The sequence below is a fragment of the Nyctibius grandis genome, chromosome Z, assembly GCF_013368605.1.
Source record: "Nyctibius grandis isolate bNycGra1 chromosome Z, bNycGra1.pri, whole genome shotgun sequence".
NCBI lineage: Eukaryota > Metazoa > Chordata > Aves > Nyctibiiformes > Nyctibiidae > Nyctibius > Nyctibius grandis.
In genome coordinates this window covers 2323482-2345416 of record NC_090695.1, presented here as the reverse complement: position 1 = coordinate 2345416, position 21935 = coordinate 2323482, and the positions used below count along the sequence as shown (strand labels likewise).

General features: G+C 44.6%; 1 protein-coding gene and 1 pseudogene across 1 annotated transcript; one reads left to right on the top strand and one right to left on the bottom strand.

The window, feature by feature from the left end:
- The first annotated feature begins 1620 nt into the window (after positions 1–1620).
- LOC137676035 (urea transporter 2-like) lies at positions 1621–18209 on the top strand. The gene is made up of 8 exons (XM_068422498.1): positions 1621–1786; positions 4649–4838; positions 5319–5447; positions 7831–8023; positions 8874–9021; positions 14835–14969; positions 16480–16529; positions 17940–18209. The coding sequence occupies exons 1-8, from the start codon at positions 1621–1623 to the stop codon at positions 18207–18209; spliced, it is 1281 nt and encodes a 426-aa protein (XP_068278599.1).
- Positions 10593–13374, bottom strand: LOC137676674 (uncharacterized; annotated as a pseudogene).
- Positions 18210–21935: the final 3726 nt, after the last annotated feature.

The window sequence follows — 21935 nt, the reverse complement described above, 5'->3', positions numbered from 1 at the left end:
CCTTGCTTGTTCCTGCATTCAGTGCAGCTGGGCAGAACCTGGGAACCTCCTTGCTCACGACCCCAGGAGACACTCATGAGCCAGGTTTTGGCTGTGTCTACTCCTTGCACAACCACATTTGTTGCTTTAGACCACTCAATACCTTCTATAATCCTCCTTCCCCTTAGGATCAAGCAAACTGAACGCTGGGTAGGTTTTACAGTTACACATAACAACATCGCTTGCCACTACATCCAGCCCCAGGCTAGTGCTTGGGCACGAAGGTCATCACAAAGACTCTTGCTGCGGTGGGGACGAGCTGCCGGCAGAGAGAGCCAAAGCATTAGACAACAAGTGCTGCACAACGCATTTGCAGGGCTGCACTTAGCATTGTGCTGCCAGGGGCGAAGGGAAAACATCTTTTGATGCTCAAGGACCTTCTTATTAGGGCATTCGGAGCCACAGATATTTTTACCATCTTCCCGTCAGTGTTTCTCCCTACAAAACAGCCTTCCCTCCAGCCAGGCATCCCCCTCCCAGCCTGTCCTGCTGCTGCTACAGGCTTTAACAGCCAGCCAGCCTGCCTGAGCTACCAAAAAACAGGCTCCCACCAGAAGGTGGTGCCCATATTCCACCAAACACGGGGCAAGCACTTCGTAACACAATCTACTTTTGGGCAACACCTAGAATCCCAGCCACGTTTCTCCAAAAATCCTTAGAGCAAAGCCCCAGACCAGCCAACGCCAGACTCCCTCAGAAAGCTGGGTGGCATTTTTGCTGGTGTAACCTGCAGTGTAGCTCACAAGGGTGTGATGCAGTGTATTTTCTCTTAAGGGTTTATATCTTAATGGAGTTTTTAATGAATAGAGCCCTGCAACTGTAATAAGGAGTCTATTAAATCCATAATCCTGCCTGGATATTCACCTGTTAACTAAAGAGCACATAGCCCTGAACCAAGGTGCTTATCTCTGTCTAAAGCCACACGTGGATGCTGATTTCTGTGCAATACTTTGATGCTACCGCAGTTTGCTCTTGACGGTCTATCAAAGGCAGATGTGGAACAAGGAGCATGGAAAGGCCATAGATTTGCTGTGATATATGAATGCACCGGCTCAAAACATCAAAAGGGTTACAGGCTTCAGCCTCTCCTCCAGTATTTTCTTGCCTCCTGCTGTCTGCTACTGCACTGGCAATTTGCATTGCTTCCCTCCAGCTTGCTGCTAGACAGACAGTAGCAGGGTCCCTCCTTGGTACCTGCAACATCATGCAGGTACCACCCAGTGTTCTCTGTCCAACTAGCAGCTTGTCACACACTACAGCAAGAGTTGGAGGGATGCTATAGGGCACCTATGTCACATCCCTCTTTCCCCCTGTAGCTCTGTGCCACAGCTCCATGAGAGCAGTGGGTCATTTTGTGGTCCTCATCCCCAAGAGGAGACACCACTGCCCTGGGCAGCAGTGCTCACCATCCTCAGCAGTGCTTCAGGCAGGTCCCTTCTCCATTAAACATCCCGTCTTCGAAAAAGGGTATCACCATGGGGCTCTGAAGTACAGCAGAAAGCTGCCAGGGCACAACCCAAAAGGTTTTCTAACACAGGGGCTTTGTGATTTACAGTTACCTCTTCTCACAACCAAAAAGAGATGGAGCTTGGAGAGATCGTTGTGACTGAACGTCCTGGTGAGAGGCAGTTGTACACAGAGCAGAAGCCAAGAGCCCAGGACGTGCTGGGGAGAAGCGGAAATCGGATCCACCAAGTTTTTGGGTATCTCACAGGAGAAATGAAAGAATATGGAGAGTGGATGAAAAGTAAGCACGGGTATGTGTTTGGGGCTCTCTGGCTAGGAGGAGCTAGCGGGGAACATCTGTATTGCCAAGAGTACTTTCAGTGCTGGGGCACAAGACGAGGGGCCACTTCACCACCTGAGCCAGAGCAGAGGGCGCATGGGCCAAACTCCCTGCAGACTTCTGGCCTTTTAACCCAAATGATTTTACTCTCAGGAAGGAGTATCTCACTGCTTCCTCTTGCCGTCACCATGGCTGCAGGTATAACTCAGCACAGGCAAAAGACGTCTTTTACACTTAATCAGTTATGTGTCATTAGCATCATGTTCCTTATAGCGGTGCCCAGAACTACATGTCAGGGCTGGGGATTTAGTCCTGTTTCTAAGCACTTTGGATGAGAGACCGTCTCATTGTCTGTGTGTGGGCTGATGAAGAGGACTTGACTCCTGATTGTGTGGGCAAAGGCTCTTGTATTACCCACCCTGGGGGAGCAATAAGCACTGTGTCTGTTATGTTGCTATAAAACAAAAAGCAAGTATGGATCTCAAAGGTTTACTGTCCAGGCAGGAACAATACATGAGCAGATGGTCCGCGTTACCCAGAATTATTAGGGATTTGGGGCTTTCAGAGGCTACATAAGACTGTGGGTCCTCTGTCAAGGCTAGGTTCGTTAGCAGTACAACTCCAGCAAAAGGAGAGAAATAAGAGACAGATGTGTACAACCAGGCTGTGCAGTGGCTATCATTGGTGGAGGATGTGGGCTGAGATGCCTCCAGGCAGGGAGGTCAGCAGGCTGACAGTGTGGTCCTCAGCCACAGGGGATCATCTCCTCCTGCTTTCTCTTTACTCTAGTGGTCCATGCTCGGTAGACAGCTTTTCTTACTCAATGTCCTGAAAAGCTTTGGCCACTGCCCACTGGTTACATTCGAATACTTATAGTTAATACTTGTGTCTAAAACCAAGAGCATTGCTGATATATTCCATAGAATCATAGAATCACAGAATGGTTTGGGTTGGAAGGGACCTTAAAGACCATCTAGTTCCAACCCCCCTGCCATGGGCAGGGACACCTTCCACTAGACCAGCTTGCTCAGAGCCCCATCCAACCTGGCCTTGAACACTGCCAGGGAGGGGGCAGCCACAGCTTCTCTGGGCAACCTGGGCCAGTGTCTCACCACCCTCACAGCAAAGAATTTCTTCCTAAGATCTCATCTAAATCTCCCCTCTTTCAGTTTAAAACCACTCCTCCTTGTCCTGTCACTCCATGCCCTTGTAAAAAGCCCCTCTCCAGCTTTCCTGTAGCCCCTTCAGGTACTGGAAGGCTGTTGGAAGGTCTCCCCCAGAGCCTTCTCTTCTCCAGGCTGAACAGCCCCAACTCTCTCAGCCTGTCTCCATAGCAGAGGTGCTCCAGCCCTCTGAGCATCTTCGTGGCCTCCTCTGGACTCACTCCAACAACTCCATGTCCTTCTTTTGCTGGAGGCCCCAGAGCTGGATGCAGCACTGCGGGGGGGATCTCACAAGAGCAGAGTAGAGGGGCAGAATCACCTCCCTCAACCTTCTATTTCATAGCTCAACACTAAATATTAGTAATAATTATTCCAGAAAAGCTTGATTATTTTTCTCTGAGGAAGTCGTTCCTCCCTGGTTGTAACTGTCTGGCTCACAAACAATGCACAGTGTGAGAGATGCTTGTGAAGTCCAGGGATGCTGAAGAGATGCAGAGTGGTACCTGGCCCTTCAGAGATCCTCTATTTAAGTTAGTCTCATCGGAATGCAAAACTTGAGCCTTGACTGTAAATACAACACATGGAGGGAGTCAGGGAGAGGGGAGTTTTTAGGAATAAGTCATTGCCCAGATTCAAAAAGTAGTCTGGCACTTTATGCTGAGTCTAATTAACAATCTAAACTAGTTGAATTAATTTTAAATATTTAAGAAAATGAAAGCTGTATATACATGTTGCATGAACATACTGTAAGCAGCCCCTCTTTTTCATTTATTGTCCTTGCATCGCATTTAATAACATACAGCAGTACAGAAATGGTTACACCTTTCCCAGAACTGTGGCAGAAAAAGACCTGAAGTCAATTTGCAGTAGAAGGGCCAGCAGTAAAAAGTAATTGCAGTGCTACAAGACCCTCCTCTGCCCATGGAGACATCAGGAGCACTGTACATAGATGCCCTCAGACAGGCTACCTTCAGCCTCACACACATCCCACCTCCCCCCTGTACTCACCTGAGGTACCCAAGCTTGGTGCCCATTTGCTCTGGCTGGGTTCAATAGTCTTCTCTGAAGAGCAGTGGCTCTTTGTCCTTTGGAAACAATTCTTTCCCCTGAGTACAGTCCAAGCTGTAATAACTGTTCTTTTAATTTAGGTTCTTCAGTTCCCAATGCATTTTTATAGAGACCTTTGACGGTTTGACCCCATCTCCTATATACAGTGTACCTCCATGTTCTGGGTCCATAAAACAGCAAGTGTTTCCTTTTCGTATTTCCCTATCACGTACAATCTACTTTCAGTCTTTGCTTAAGTCCCTCTCTGCATCTGAATTATACACCAAAAAGGGACTATCTCATTACATTTATAGCAGAACTTTAGGCAATCTACCATGCAAGAAAGACTATTCTTTGACCACCATAAATAAACCACCTTTTTATGGATCCCTCTATGAACTTTATAGCAATGCCCAGTCCATCCCTATTAGCTTTTCAAGTGCCAGATGCAAAATACTCTCAGACAGCAGTAAATCAGAGACAGGTTTTACAGTCCTGTTGATATATCACCTCTGTTCTGTGGCCAGAAAGTGACTGTAGATACGTGCGTACTTTAAGGGAGTCCTGCTGAAATGATGACTTATCACCAGCTTTTTTATTTGATCTCCTCCAGATAAGCCTCTAATGGTTCAGCTGGTGGACTGGATCTTGCGAGGGACATCTCAGGTGATGTTTGTCAACAACCCTCTCAGCGGGCTGATCATTTTAGTGGGAATCTTCATCCAGAGTCCTTGGTGGATGCTCACAGGCTGTACTGGAACAACCGTGTCAACGTTAACTGCACTGGCCCTCAATCAGGACAGGTAGGTGGTACCTCATGCCCACGCACTTATAAAAATTGATTCTTATGGTATCAAGAACACACTGATGGGTCATAACGCCACATTTGAGTGCTGTTAGAGACAGCAGACCAGATTTCCTCGTGGATGATGTGGAAGCAGTTAGGTGAGGACAGAGCTGTGGTCCAGGAATTGCTGGCCTGTCCCCATAGTTGGCTGTTTTTGTGAGAGCAGACAGTTATCTCTGATAGCAATTGGCACAACCATGCAGGACCTTTGGGTCACAAGGAGCCCCCTAGATCATCACCGTTCAACAGTCTCCAAACTCTTCTCTTCCACACACCAGTGCAATGCAATGTGTCAGAAATCTCACCACTTTTTCATCCCTCCCCTGCACTCCCTTCACCAGGAGTAGGACACTTATAAATTGCATGTCAGTGGGTCCCTGTGATGGGCCACCTTCAGCACAGCTTGCTACTTTGCAAACATTTCTTTCCATCACAGATCAGCCATTGCAGCTGGGCTGCATGGCTATAACGGGATCTTGGTGGGACTGCTCATGGCTGTCTTCTCTGACAAAGGGGATTACTACTGGTGGCTCCTTCCTCCTGTGGCAGTTATATCAATGGCCTGGTAAGTGACATTTCTCCTCCTAGGGACAATTCTCAGAGAATGAGTAGTTTTGCTATATACAACTTAAATATATTGGAAGTCCCCTCTGCCCAGTTCCCTACACCAGCAGCTCCAGCCACGGTGGCACTGGAAAGAGGCATTCACTGATGCACAAGCTTGTGAAGCACATTGGTAGGAGTGCACAGACAACACTCATTATAGCACACAGACAAAGCAGCCCCACTTCAATGCTCTACAAATGGCCCTCATCAGCAGGACACATGCAGAGTGGATGTCATCATGCCCAACACCACAATGGTTCTTCCTCAACCAGGCACTGAACCAACCCAGTGCTCTCCCTCGGGCTGAATTCAGTCTTCCCCCTCTCAGATATGCAACCAGTCATGAGCAAAATTAATTCCTCCATGTAACTCTGAATGCCAGACAATATCCTTTCAGGATTAAATTTACCGTTTCTAAATATGGACCCTAACAGCACTGTAGAATCTATTTAACAGCCTTAACTGAAATTAATTCAAGAGTCACCTTTTAATCAGTTAGTGATAAGATGCAAGTCATTATTGCATTTCCCTGCTTTTAAAATAAGAATTATTTTTCCATATTTTATTTCTTTAGTCGCTCTCAGCAAAGGTCATTTTGCAATAACCTCTCAAAACCCAGAACATGTTGCAAGAATGTTTAGTTTGTCTTGTCTGCCAGAATTCCTTGAGGCTTTTTGTTCAAACTTTTCTTCATTCTTTTAGTTCACAAGACTCGAGGGTAGAGCTGAAAGATTTTTAAATTAGACATTTCAGTGATTTTTTCAACCGATACTTTGAATTTCAGCTTTAGAAGTCAGCATTTCTGTAATTGTTTCTTTTTTTTCTAACAAGATGTATAACTGGCAGAAGCTTTGTATTTCAGCACAGAAATTAGGACACTATTTTCACTGAAGTGCTGATTTTTTTTACCTACAGCTACAAGCAAGGAAATCTGTAAACTGCTCCGGGAACCAAATTTGTCATAAAAGAATAGTCTTCATCTGAGATTATACAAGGAGAACAAAGCATTTTTTCCACTGATAGTATCTACACAACAGGACACAAGATGTTACTCTTGAAATGCCAAATAGTTTAGGTGGGGTTTTTTTATTAGAACCAGCTTAATGACCTTCTAGGACTCAAATTCAGCTTCTTGAAAAAATCAAGTCTCTAAATTGAATTTTTGTAAGCTTTGTGATGTCTACTGTTACTGGGAGGTTGACCGTAAGAGATGCTCAGCTCACTTATATCAGGAAATCTCAGCTGGAAGCACAAGAACATAGCCCATTGCCATCAAGGACAGGATCTGGCTTTTCACTCTCTTTCACAAGCTTTCTGGGCCCCATAAAAAACAGATATTATCTTGCCAATATGCTACCACAAAGGCATTCATGCAGGGCACCCACTTCAAGTGGAAATAAGGCAGTTGTGAAATTTATGTCCTGGTTTCCTGGTGAAGTTTATATCCCCCGTTCTACAGCCAAGAAATTTGGTAGAAGTCATGGTATCTCAAGATTTTCATGCTTTTTAGTGTCCAGTCTCTAAATATTTTGAGGGTCACCGCAAATACTTCACATGCTACATATACTCAATTATGTTTCTTAAGAAGGAAGCTCAGTTTTCAGAAAATGCCGTATGTTTTTGGGTGGTACCTGGGCAGCACATGGAAACATCAGTCTCATTGACATATGCAGGAACATCAGCTAAGGTCTGGGTCATGCCTGGCACAACACCTTTCACAGCTCTGTTACAGTGGTGACTTTGTCTTACACTCTGTCAGGCTCCATAGGTCCTAACGACTCCTCATTAACCAAAAATAGTGTCTAACATAGTAAATATTTTACATCTTTCTTAACGGAAGATTTTCCATTCTCTTTGATCACCTCTTCTCCTTTATTTCTCTTCCAGAACCATCTTCTGATAGTCTTCAAACTATTTAAACAAACAAACAAAAAAACACAAAGTAGGTAATTTCCAACTCCCTCTTGCCTCCTCAAGACAGCAGCTCTTTAAGACCATCTGAAGTTCTCCACAGTTCTTCATGTGCCATTCCCAAAATTTGCTCTTCTGTTTCTTGTTAGATTTTTCTACTGAATAAGAAGCCAGACTACCTTTCTCCATCTGTGCCTAAATGCTGTACTGGATGCATTTCTTCATTGACTCCCTGAGCTCAGCATAGCTGGCAGAGCACTTGCACACTAGCCAACTGTCCTGAGGGAAGGGTGTGGAGTTTACACCATCCATGAATGGATGTGGTAGTTGTTGCAAAAAGATGAACATCATTCTGCAACTATTTGTCTGATGCAGGCTAATACATTAAAGGTATTCACTACCTGATGTTTCTCTTCTCCTTCTTTTCTCAGTCCAGTCTTGTCAAGTGCTTTGGGATCCATCTTCAGTAAATGGGACCTTCCTGTTTTCACTCTTCCCTTCAATATTGCCATCACTTTGTACTTGGCAGCCACAGGACACTACAACCCCTTCTTTCCTACAATTCTCATCAAGCCTGTAGCATCAGTGTCCAATATCACCTGGTCTGCAATCAATGTGCCACTGGTAAGCTTCACTCCATGAAGTTTATGCTCCTTCATTAAAAAGGTGAGCGTGAAAGCGGGATGACAATTTCACATGGGCCAGAATGGCTGTATGATAGGTACAGCCAGTAGCAATTCACAGAAATACATGGCTCAGTTCAGTCCATAGAGGACAGTGCCATAAAAGCCCCAGGGGCAGTCCTGGCTGATCCAGCAGAAAGGCTGATCGAGCCTGAGGGAACAGAGCTGCTGAACCTCGCACTTCACCTAAAATTGGACCGCCCCAAAACAAGTTTTGAGTGCTGTCAACACAGAAGCACATCTGGATGTGCACTCCTGCTGTTCAGATGTGGCTAAAAGAACATTTGCAAGATAGTCAGTAACAATATGAGAAGACAGAAGAAACATCGGGATCCCGAAGGGACAGAAACTGGTTTATACTTAGTCCTCTCAGGACTAGATCTAGCTCTGGAGGATCACCTTCCCAAAGTAGAATAAGGGTATCTGATATGCTTCATATAATATATAAAAATTAACCAGGCCCACCATAGTATTATTGCCTAGGAAGGTTACCATTTTTCTTCCTCACTAAAGTCACGTAAAAAAAAAAAAATCACAAAAAAACACCCTCCCCCCCACCTCCACCATATTACCATCTCAAAAGAAATAAAAGTCCATCTTGGACTGCTGAAGTTCAAACCAGTGAACTAAGTTTGGTTCGAAGGTTATGAGTGTCCACTTTTACCCACCAGTCCCACTCAGAGCCAGGGCTGATTCCTTCCTTTCTAACCAATAAGCTTGGACAAAATAACTGCTGTGGCCTTCTGAGTACAGAGATACAATAACATGCCCTTTTCTACTGGCTGCTGCAGCTCTTGCAATCCATCCCAGTTGGTGTTGGTCAAGTGTATGGTTGTGAAAACCCCTGGACTGGAGGCATCTTCCTTGTTGCTTTACTTATCTCCTCCCCACTCATTTGTTTACATGCTGCAATTGGATCGACAGTGGGGATGTTTGCAGGTAAGAACTGTTTACCAAAGTCATTTTTTAACTATGAGAGCCATTATACAACTCTCTCCAGAGTTTAGAGTACCATAGGCTTGGATATACTTGGGACAACCGTCAGGGCCCGAGTTAGATTGCTACTTCGTCTCAGGTCGCTGTCTTCAGGATCCTGTGGTGGTGGGAGAAGAAAAGGATAGTAAAGTAGGAAAAGAGCATTTAAACATACAACTTTTTACAATCAGTTGGCTAGAATCCTAAAATTGTAAACAATCAACCAGTTCAAACAATTTATACAACAGATGGCTTCGGTTGGCATATCCGATGCCACCCGGTGATGAGGTAGGTACAAGTTGCATAGTATTAACAGTGACAATACACAATAAGAACAACAACATTACACAACCGCATAACATATTAAAACAGAATGTGCTTAATCCACTGGGCACTTGGAAGTCATGAAAAGAATACTACACGAAGGTAATGCCTCTTTGTTTCATCATTTAACAACTTAAATATGTCAATCGACAATTTGTCAGAAATAAATTCACACAAAATTAGTCTTCAGACTTTAGTTTAAAATACTGCTTTCTGCTTTTTCAAACAGAAAGTTGTAGGCAAACATAGTATTTATCTCTCTCATGGAAGTTAGTATTGAAAAATGTTGCAGCCCTCATACGGAAATTTGTATTTTAACAATAAAGCAAACTTAAAAATATTGTTTCACCCAACGAATAAAACAGGACATGCTTACATCGCAGGTGGACGTCTTCGTCCACCATCTTGATATGTATCTTAACAGTCTTGGCAAATATTTAACAATATCTTAACAATCTAAAGAGCAACAATCCAAAGAGAACAGAAACTTAACAATATAAACGTATCCCAGGCCATGTTGGAGGTTTTTGACTCTGAGGGATCAGAAGAAGGAGGTGATTGTCCACAATTGCAAATACAAGGCCAATGACAATTACAGGATAAATTATAACCATAAAAAAAAAACAGAAGATCAAGTATTCCAATAATGATTAAAATAATAATTAAAAGGAAGAGTGTGATCAGAATCATAATTGCAGCTCCCGGTGCCAACCACATTCTGTCCTTTTTTTAATTCTTACGATTCGTTTGGCTATTCGCAGATGAGTTCGCTGCCTGCGTCACGACAGGGAGACTGGTGGCCACGCCGCCCTGGTCTGCTGGAGTTGGGGTCTGCATACACAGTAGGAAAATGGATTTCCACACCCCCAGCCCAGTAAGGAATGTTCCAGCACCTTCTCCTGGAAGGGCTGGAAGGCGCATGTGTGGTTTGGGGAAAAAAAAAATCTGTGCAATGAGACCTAACAGATATATTCTTTAGATTTGTCTTTTATGTCTAGCAATGTTACTTTGATCACCAAGGATACCTGCAAGTAAGTATAGGACCCTGACAATCAGGAGGATCTGTATTTTACTAATGTATCCATTTCACTCAAAGCTGTCAACTTGTGGTGCATTTCTTAGTTGGTTTAGCAACACAACAAACAAAAAAAAACCAACCAAACAATTTGGTAAGGTAGTTAATGTTTTTCATAGTATTGGAGAATTAAGCTTCAATATTCACCATTACTAGAAAGTTCAATAATTCCTTGTTTTGATGACAAACTAAAAATTGTCCATAAAGCGGAAGGGTCTTCACAATTATGATGATTCTGCCAATGGTTACAAAGATCCTCTTTTCTTTCAAATAACTGTTTACATAAGATGCAGTTATAGCCTGCTTTGGTTGCCAGCTTTTCGGGCCACCCCGAGAACAATTCCTCTAGCCTGTCTGTGGGTAACCCGTCCCTGAGGTCCCTAGGGACACCTTTCTGCTGTCCCAGAGACCATAAGCCGTTTCGCCTATTTGGTATGCTTCTCCCACTAGAAGATCTAGGGGGAGGGAGCCTTGTGCTGCTGCCGGGGGATTTTATCTATCTCAGTACTCCGCAAGCCCTTTGATTCCGATCTCACCGACGAGGTATTAACTGGGCCATATTTCCACCCATAGTTAATTAATTCCTGGGCGACCTCCCCCCATGTCCACACTTTTTGTCCCAGGGTATAGCGATCTGGGGTTACAGCTCCGGTTAAAGCAGCTGTCACCCGTGCACTCTGAGGGGTATTTCTGATAGTGCCTTGTAATTGAATTCCTAAGGGTTTCAATGAATCAGGCAAACCTCTAATCAGGGGAGTCATCCTCTCGGGATCTACCAGTATCATCATTGGGGATTCCTGCCTAAACTTCAGTTCCCCATCATACATCATCTGCAAACAAGCCGCGTTGTGCACATTCTCCACAAGCTGATCCACCGATCCTGTAAGCACAAGAGGATCTCCCCTTTCCAAGGGATTTAAACCTCCAGCCCAATAAGTTGCTCTCTGGGTGAGAGACCAAGGGTCTCTATGATCACGAGTAGTCAAGAACACTCCAGGTCCCCAATATCCCTCAGCTTCTCTTTCACTCAACATAATCTGATCTCCGCCAGTTAACAACACTCTCTACACATACTCTGTCTCAGACTCCGTCGGATTGCGCGAATATTCTTTTTTCAACTTGGCCAATTCACTTGCTCTATACGGCACCTCCTTAGTGACCATTCGAGGGTTATTGTCCTCACTATGCTCGTAAGCATATCCCACCTTGACCAGCGGCCAAAGGGGTTGCGGAGGACCCTGAAGTAAATCATATCACCTCCTCGCTTCCTCTAGTTCTCCATGGGGGTACAAACCATCCCTTTTGTGACCATCACCCCGGGACAGGGCTGCATCAGTTCCCTGTTGACGATTCCGTCCCCCCTTGCAGTCACAAACAAGTAACTTTTCTACAAAAGCCTTCTGCAAACACTTCACATTCTCTTGTTCGTTCCCTGCTTCATTTTGCAGAGTTTTAACCTGTTCCTCCCATTCCCCGTTTTTTATCTTTAAACCTGCCACCTGCTCCTGCAGCAACTGCACCAAAAGCTTTAGTGCCTGCGGCGTGTGTGGCAGGTCTTCTAGTTCCTGATTTCTAGCTTCAACAGCCGCAGCCAGACTTGCAACCAAGACGACGCAGATCAGGGCTTCCCCCTTCCCAGACCGACATCTCCCATCCTTAAGCAGGACGCGGATTCGGTCGGTGACCGCCTGCGAATGGCACCAATTCTCGCACGCCCACTCGGTACCAGGTACCGAGGGCCGTGTCTCATACCCCTCCAAAAAGTCAAACAATACATTAGTCTCCTCCACGCTCAGAGCATGGCTCTCGACAACAAAAGGAAAAAAAAATCAGCAAGCGTTTTCCAGTACACAAACGGTTTCACTACAAACCCCCCAATCCACACACAAGCTTCCAAAAAAAACCCTAATGCACAAACAGGTTTCACACAAGATCCTCATTATCAAGCGATTTTTCCACACAGAATTCAGATGCACAAGTTACAAAGTTCTGATAAAGTTCTGGTCTACGAACACAACAAGCGGGAGGGTGATCGTCTCAGGGAGGTGGCACGTGAATCTTCACAAGGCTCTGGTTAAACAGGGATTGTCGTCACACAACCCCCACCCCGACCGTCCCCGAGAGGCACACACAGAAACCAAAACTCCACATACAAGAACTCCCACCCCATACGTCCCTGAGAGGTGAACATGTAACACAGACACATGAACAGATCAGACCAATCCGGGGTACACGGGAGAAACGAGGCAAAGTTAAAGCAGACTAGAAGCGTGCGAGACGGAGTTAGAGCAGGCGAAGGGCGTGAGACAAAGGTTAGAGCGGGCTGGAGGGCGACACTGTCGCTGTAAGGGATCCTGCCAACTGCGCCGTTAATGTCAGGGCCCGAGTTAGATTCTGGGCTCTGAGAAGGTTTTTTGCGACCCCAGAGAGCAACATTAAGACACAAACGAGGTCAGATGCTGCCGCTCAGACCACTTTATTGAACGAGAGGGCAGAGAGAAAATGGAGCGATAGGAAAGGTAGGAAGTGAGAGGAGAAAACTAAGCAAAAGAGCGGAGAGAGCAGCAGGGTTAGTCACCACCATGGACCCACCGGTGTGCCCTTGGTCCCCGTTGATTCTCAGCAGTTGGGGGTGGGCACACGTGTGGTGGGGCAAAACGGCCTCTTTTATAGAGAATTTTTGCAGAGTCCTGCTGATGTGGAGCCGCCAGTCACAGTTCGCACCACTCACTGTCCCGAGGGCGGGACAGGTCTGGTTCCCCTGCCGTAGGGTTGTCTCATTGCCAGGCTGTCATCCGATATCCCGGATGGGTCTCTCCGGAGGGGGTGGAGACGTCACTCACCCCTAGTCGGCGACTAACTTCTTGCCTCAGACAATGTCGTACACGATTGCAAACTTTGAGACATTCATCTGCCATTTTGTGGTCCCCCACAACAACACTCTCATTTTTGAAACTGTCTCTAAATTTGGAAGGTTTTACTGAAGGTCACACAACATGGTGAAGGCAAGAACAGAAGCAGATTTTCTTTAAGCTTTGAATTTGTTATTAGATTTGTAACTCAGGCAAGTGGTTTGTTCCACCTTGCTTAATCCTCCTGCCATCGGATGTGATGAATCCCACGGAGATAATGATAAAGAAACCTAGAGAAATTGTTTCAGAACTGATCTCTTGCCACCACAAGTGTTTTAAATTACCACCCCATGCAGATGTCTACCTCAGAGCTGATCAGTCAATGAAAAGAAACAGACTTCTCTGAGATGCAGGTCATTCTATCCTGCTGCAGATTTGTAAAAATAGCTAAATGAATGTCACTCAAAATGGCCTGTCTCACCATTAACGAGAGACACACTCTTAAGTTAAGAGAGACAAACCAGACCTTCGAAGTTAGACAAGATTAATGCCACTTATGTGTCCAACTGTAATAAAAAAATATGATGGAATAAGTGTAGTCTGAGACAACCTTGGAAAAGGCACAGTCATCCAACAATAAGTTCTCTGTGCTCTGAAGCACTTTGTACGAGGTGTGAGCTGCCTTATATTTGTTTTTCTAAACAAAACTATCCACGATTTGTATGGTTAAGAGCAACTGCCAAGATTTGTACAGGTCTGACATTTAATCTAGAAGAGAAAGGTCAGGGGAAAGTATCTGGGAATAAGCATGGCGATGAGACAGCAGAAAAATGAGGACACTATAGCAGAAAATGTATTAATCTTAAGAGTGACATGAAGGTGGCCTGTGCACTACATACTGTGCTCCTTTTTTTACTGGTACTCCTGAAGCCTCTGAGAAATCCTGCAGAAGTACCTATGAGGTCAGGTTTGGAGCAGACACTCAGCTCCCGACCCAGTGGAGAATTTCTACGGCAATGATGGAGTGACTGCATCTAGTATCTAGACCACAGCTAGCAAAGGTCACTAGGAAGAGACGGAAAACCCTGCTTACTTCCACAAAAGATGCTCAGCTGTGCCTCTGATATTCAAGATCAGGGTACATATGAGGTTTAAACAGTACATGTGAGCACGGGTTTCTACAAGAAGGACACCCAGGTGAGAAGGTTCTCCTACGCTCTGGCTCAATCCTCCCTCTCATCATCTGGAGGACTAACAACACATTCAGTGCATATGCAGAAAGCTTTACCTGAAAGAAACCTATGAGACTGGGCCAAATTCCAACTCCAGGGGTATTATCAGAGCTCCAAAATAATGAACTTAATTAGATTTCATCTTTTTCCTGCACATGGGTGTTATGCAGGTGTGAACACAGTTAAATTTGTCTAGATGTCACAGGGAAGAGATGATGCATTTGCAGCAAGTGACAGGTCTTCCTGCAGGTACCTCTCATACCTGACCTCACAGCCCTGCCTTTTGTCTTGCAGCACTGAGCATTGCATCGCCATTTGACGGCATCTACCTTGGCTCACACAATTACAACTGCGCACTCGCGTGCATTGCGATTGGGGGCATGTTCTATGCCTTGACCTGGCAGGCTCATGTGCTGTCACTTGCCTGTGGTATGTATCTTTTACATGAAGGTAAAGCAAAAAATTATGCAAGAGCTATTTCTGTGATGTCATCAGAGTTGAGGTTGGATGTGCAAGCTGCAAGTGCAGAGAGAAGGGCCTTTAGGCCCTGAGAACACAAAAACATCTAGAAAGGGTGTGAGTACTGTTTGTGAAAGGAGCACAAGCTATGCCATGAGCAGAAGTTTAACAAATTAGCAACTCAACAGATTCACAGAAGCAGCCTTTTCATAACTATACAGATCATTAGAGGAAGTGTATCATAAGAAAAAAGCTGTTGCACAAGGTCAGTTTAAAAACTATCTGCCAAAAGACCCCCATCTCCAGCAACAACCAAATACAGACTCTATGGGAAGAGTTTAAGAAGAGTGTAGCATACGTGAAATTCCCATGAAGAATCACCCATCCTCCAACCATTTGCATTTCAGTAGTTTTCTGTCCTAACCACAGTTTGATGATTGCTCAGCAGCTTTCCGTTCCCTAACTTTGCCCTTGGGTGCCTTGTCTCCTGCTTTACCACCTCTGACATCCTGGGGCAAGGAGGCCAACAGCTAACTGCTTGTGGTTTGAGGCCACACGACAGACACTCATGGAGAATTTCACAGAACTATAGAATAGAATCATAGAATTATTTTGGTTGGAAAAGACCTTTAAGATCATCGAGTCCAACTGTAAACCTAACAACACTGCCAAGTCCACCACTAAACCATGTCCCTAAGCACCACATCTACACGGCTTTTAAATCCCTCCAGGGATGGGGACTCCACCACTGCCCTGGGCAGCCTGTTCCAGTGCTTGACAACCCTTTCCATGAAGAAATTGTCCCTGATATCCAATCTAAACCTCCCCTGGCACAACTTGAGGCTGTTTCCTCTCATCCTATTACTTGTTACCTGGGAGAAGAGACCAACACCCACCTCACTACACCCTCCTTTCAGGTAGTTGTAGAGAGTGAGAAGGTCTCCCCTCAGCCTCCTTTTCTCCAGACTAAACACCCCCAGCTCCCTCAGCCGCTCCTCATCACACTTGTGCTCCAGACCCTTCACCAGCTTCGTTGCCCTTCTCTGGACTCACTCCAGCACCTCAAGGTCTTTCTTGTAGTGAGGGGCCCAAAACTGAACACAGGATTCGAGGTGCGGCCTCACCAGTGCTGAGTACAGGGGGATATCTGTAATTTTCCACTGTATACAGGTCAAGTTGTGCCAATTAAAAAGAAAATAAAGATAAAAGAAATACCACCGTCACTTGCTCTTGACAAAATCACATTCTTCATTCACCATCCATCTCTACCGAGCAGATAGGACCAAATGTAGTCCACATGCCCAGATGCAGCATTGGGGCATTTTAACTAATTGTTGAATTTTAACATTAATCCTCACATCAGGTAGCTGGCAGGATACTTTACTGTGCATTTGGACAATATTACTGTTTCTGATTATTTCTTTGGAGAGATGAGCAAGATTTTCCTCATCTTCAGCTGTCTTTGGTCTTCTTTTCTCAGCATTATTTTGTGCCTACTCTGGAGCAGCTCTTGCTAATGCCCTGTCTGTGGTAAGTTTGAGTGTTTTTTAATGAGGTTTTGGTTTGTTTGTTTTAGCTGTATTTTGATTTGTTATGATATAATGCTAAGGAAGTGCCCCAAAATTCTCTATGTCAGTTTTGACAATATTGAAATGAGAATGCTGCAGCCAATGGCAGGTCTTGTACAGATTCTCCATCAGTTAAATTGTGCACTTGCAGACTCTGCAGGTGATAATAAGACTTCAAAGACCTTTGGAGCATGTCATCCACAGCAGGATTGTGCATGCATATGTGAATTCCAGCAACAGACAGTGGTTTGAGATGCAACACTTAGTTGCAGGCAATATTTTTGAACAAGTCCCAGTGGTCTAAATTTTTCCTTGCTGCCTCTGAGATCTTTCTCCCACCTTACCCACAGATACTATTTAAGTTTGATCTGGATATGAGAACTAAAGTGGGAGGGGGACTGTTCTCTTAAAATCAAAAACATTTTATCTGGACAGATCAAGAAAGAGGTGAAGACAGAAATGCCAAGCTTTGTTTCTTCTTTAAGATCTGAGAGATTAAAGCAAAACCTTATTTTAATAAAATTTATTTAGTAACTTTAAAGAAAAAAAAATAGAACTAGCAGCTTCATTCATTAAATGTATTCATCTGTCATCCACTCAGTACCATGTAGGTCCCTGCAGATGGGTTGCTTTGTTAAACACACCTGCTTTTGGGATGCATCAGAAAAAAAGGACATCTACTTTTTCTCCTTGTGAACTTGTTTTTGACAGACCCCAAGTCAGGTCAAGAGGTGGGGTCACAGAGCAGGACTGAGGGTTGGATGTAATGCCAGTAACACATGGGCATTGAGGATGGTGAATATGTGTATAGCACCCTCAGCACATGACATTTTACAGGACAGTGAGGGGAGGATTTGGCTCATTTATTGGAGAATTTAAATGTCTGTGTGTGAGCTGGGTGTCTTGGCTTTCATTACAGTCAGCAGAGCTCTGGAGCCTGGTTCAGTTTCTTCAATATTGGTGCCAAGTGCCATTCAGCATCAACTGCTGCATCACTGAAAGGACTGAGGTCTCCAGTGTGGGATGCCTTACATAGCCCTGTACATTTCAGATAAACTAGATACCTCTGTGTGAGCAGCTGAATTGACACTTGGTAGCAGAGGGGCTTCCCAGACCTCCAGTGACCAGCATGAACCTAGCTCACAAGTAGTGCCCTGCCATGTAGCCACCTCCATCCTCCTCTGGATCTGAATGGGGGACCCTGTATGGGGGAGTTCAGGAAGACATTTCCTCCATCACATTGTCCTCAGGGAAAGCACAGGCTCTCCCAGCTTCTCAAACACAAGAATTTAGCAACAGGTAGAAGTAAGCAAAGGAAACATGCAAAAAGAGGAACCAAAATGCACCATCTGTCTGTCCTTTCCCCCCCTAGCTTGGGCTGCCACTCTGCACCTGGCCTTTTTGTTTCTCTGCACTTCTCTTTTTGCTGATAAATTCAGACAACCCAGCCATCTACAAAATCCCCCTCTGCAAAGTCACCTACCCAGAAGCCAACCGGATCTACTACCTGAGAATGAAGAGAAGAGCATCAGAGAGCAGGAGAGAAGAGCAGAAACGAATGGAGCAGAAACCCTCCGGCGACTCAAAAATAAGCACAGGAGGGACCCCCCTGTGCACCCCCAAAAACCGCCACGCTTACTGATTTCAAATACCCACGACTGTACAGTTTTGGGGCAGTTTTTCAGATGCTAGCCAAGCACACCATAGCCACAAATATCACCTTTGGCAGCAGTCTGTGGGCTGGGGATTCGGCATCCCACTTTCCAAGGGAAACACGATTTGCCCTTGAGCTAAGCTTTCCAAAGAGCCCTCAGGTAACAAAATCAATCCATGTGCTGTTAACTTGAAAGTCACCTCTTAATAATAATTATAAGAACAGGGAGAAGAACACTGACAAGAGGCTGTACTTAATTTCAGATGTGTAATTTAACAAAATAAATATGCTGAGGAGGACTTGGTATCTAATAATAATAAATAATGTAAGAACTACTTCAAGAGCTGCACTTCAAACTAAGAACATATATATTTGAAAGTGGAATAAACAGACTGATCTCTTCCTTTCTTGTGTCCCATCAATGTCTAACACTCTAAATCCCTCTTGACAGCTACAACATACACAGGTAAATATTCTTGCAGAGTGCATATTATTTTTGGTGCCATCTCCTGACTCCTCATCAAGCATCAAGACAGTGAAGGTATGAATATATATGCTTTAATCAGACTAGAAAAGTGACTAGCTAGCAATGATCAAACATTTTTCTTTTCCTTGCATAATATTCTGTCTTACAAATAGAAGATCTCTCTCCTGCTGAATGCAGGATAGCAGGTCTGAGTCCCTACATGCATCCAGTGGGAAATAGGAAAACACGTAAAGAATGAGATAAACATTTACTGCTGGTGGCAGTTACTGCAGTTCTTTCTCTCCCCTTCCTAAGGGAACGGTGCCCTTGCATCAAGCCATGAGCAATGAACAAGTCAAAGGCTCCCCTTGATGTTTGTTGGGTGTCAGACTGGGATCTTCACATGGGTCATCAGTGTCTTGCCTGTCCCAGAGAAACTGCATGAGGCATCATCAGAGTTAGTCATGGGAAACTGAGGACCCTCTCGCTGCTCTTCTCCCCAGGAGGTTGGTTTCTAACAAGCGTAAGGTGCAAGAAGAACACAGCCACTTTATGCTTCCTCCAAGTCCTAACAACAGGGAAGGGCCAAGTGCCCTAAAGAGGACTTTCCTTGGGAACATTTTCCAAAACCTCTGCAAAACAAGTCTGACAGAAAGGCTTCCTCATTCTAAAGTCATTTCACATGATCAGTTAAAAATCACAAACCCAAAGGGCTTGAAGGTTTAAAATGCAAAGAGACTATGCAACCACAAACATTCACATCAGATGGTGTCCTTTCTGCCTCTTGATGCAGGTCTGTTTTGCACATTCATTTGAGGGTCTTTGAGGAGGTGAGAGTCCAGCTCTCACACAGAACTTGGACTGTTTTGAAAGAGGTGAGCCTGGGTGTTGCTCATGGGACCATTTGTGCCTTTATAAGCAAAAGACCAGCAGCATGAGCAACTCCAACTCCTCTAAAAGTCTCCTAGAAGGAGCATCCAAGATTGAAGTCAGTCTGGGAGACAAAAAAATGGTGCTATATAAGCATGTTGAGATGCTTTTTAAACAGCTTAGGCCATCCCAGGAACTTTAGTAAAATTTAGATCCTACTTCCTCCCCTATCTGGATGACAACAGATTTGAGATTCCACCTGGCAGGACAGCCTCATGCATGCAGATGAGTCCAAACTTCAGTAGCTAAGATAACTCTGTCATTGAAAAACGTAGAGATCCAGAGAGCTTTGCAGCCGTTATAACCTGGTCCATCCTCAGACCTGAGCACCTGTGTTATACCTCTGTCCCATTTTAGACCTCAGGCTAACCTCTGAACCTAGCCTTACAAATGCCCTCCAGGAAAGCACCGAGGGAATGAGCTGTCATTCCCACATGCCACAAGTCTTCTGGCACATTAATAAAAGATCAAGCATCCCAGCAGCCTGCCTGACATGTCAGCCGTGGGACTTTTGTTGGCCCAGGGCAAACTGGCCCAGGTTGGATGGGGCTTTGAGCGTCCTGGTCTAGTGGAAGATGTCCCTGCCCGTGGCAGGAGGATGGAACTAGATGGTCTTTAAGGTCCCTTCCAAACCAAACCATTCTGTGATTCTATGATTCTAAATTAAGAGGGATGGGACTGACCACGGCTCAATACCTGACCTATCTCTGTTAGAGGGAGGAAGATCTGACAGATGCACAACTGCAGCAAGCAGGAAAGCAAACACACTATAGTGGTTAAAATCTCCCATGCAAATCCCAGCAGCCTGCTGGAGATGCTGAGCTCTGACAAGCAGCAGGAGCCCAGAGGCACAGATGTATTCCTGTAACACAAGAGCAAGGGATGAAAACCACTAATTTAGGAGAACAGATTGTTTGCAAAAATCAACCCATGACCCAGGCACCGGACAAAGGCAATCGAGCCTTTAAGCTATCACAGAGGGCTTCTGCAGATGGATCTATGATCTCAGCCAGCGTTAAAGGGCGTTTGTAGGCTGCACATGCAGCTGCTTATTCTTGCATGGTGACTCCAGAAAAGGCAACAGGGGACAAAGACACCATCAGGAAAGGTGTCAGCAAGCAAGGAGGAAAGTGGAGAGCTGCAGAAGAACAGGCTGCCAAGCTGCCCTTCGAACCATGATGCCAGCAAACCAATGCTAGTAAAAAAAGCAGTCTGGTGTGGTCAGTACTGACTGCAAGATCAGGGACATCCCAAAGTTTCTGCTTCTGTAGAGAAACAAAGAAAGGCAGAATAACACATGAGGTGATACATAGCTGTCTGAACACCTTCCTTCCATAGCAGTCAATGAAATATTAAGCACATGAAAACTAGCAGGACCCGTTCATCTGCTCTGCACAGTTTAATTTATAGACAATCCAGCATGAGAGAAAGATTTAAATAATAGCAACACAAAGTTACCAAAATGCTATAACAGAGCCAGCTAAAATAATGCTAGAAACTTATTTTTTTAAGAAAACCTCAACTGTGGTTAGCTATGCCAAGCATATTATTTGTTTTCTCAAAAATAAGAATGAAGTCCAACCGCAATGTGGCTATTGGAAAGAATTTGTCATGTAAGAGCCATTGCAGATATTAATTCCTCAGCCACAAGCAAATCCATCCTGAAATCAATTAGTAAAGCAATTTCTAGAGTTGAAGCCATCCATAAAAAATAGGGTATAAACAGCTTTATTAAGTCTCTAGCTAATCAAAAGATTTGAGTAACTATAGCCAGCACTAATAATTCTTGAAAACAGCCAAGACAAATCAAATGTCTCATGGAAGGGAGTAGGAGGCAATAAAAGCTCTATCTGAAGTTATCAGCGATAGCCCCAACAGCCTGCTGTCTATTGAGTTCTGTAGAAAATTTTCATTAAGAGAAATAAAATGTACAGTTTTCAGTGGGACTAATAATTTTTAGACAGTTCCCAGAGAGCTGACATAACACAAATGTCATTTTTCTTACTCTTCTATTTCCTCCTTAACCCCTAAAAAAAAAAAAAACAAAAAACAAAACCAACTTTGCTCTTTGAGAGGACATTCCCAGCTCTTCTCACATAGACATAGGTGCTTCTGTCGATAAGATCGATCACAGAACCTCTTACAGATAAAGCTGAGGCAGGAGCTTTAGATATCCTGGCTTGGGTATTGATGACTCCAGAATGACTTACCTGTTAATTACTCTTCATGAACAATTAGCAAAGCTGCTCTGAGGGAATGTGGAGGGGAGGGGTTTGCCTTCTCAGTGGATATTATTGCAGCAGAGGTCAGAGCCATGC

Excerpts from the sequence above, each read along its gene's own strand:
- LOC137676035 (XM_068422498.1), top strand. The coding sequence starts at position 1,621 with ATGGAGCTTGGAGAGATCGTTGTGACTGAACGTCCTGGTGAGAGGCAG. Across the intron at positions 1,787-4,648 it reads ATATGGAGAGTGGATGAAAA|ATAAGCCTCTAATGGTTCAG; the intron begins GTAAGCACGGGT and ends GATCTCCTCCAG. Across the intron at positions 5,448-7,830 it reads GCAGTTATATCAATGGCCTG|TCCAGTCTTGTCAAGTGCTT; the intron begins GTAAGTGACATT and ends TTCTTTTCTCAG.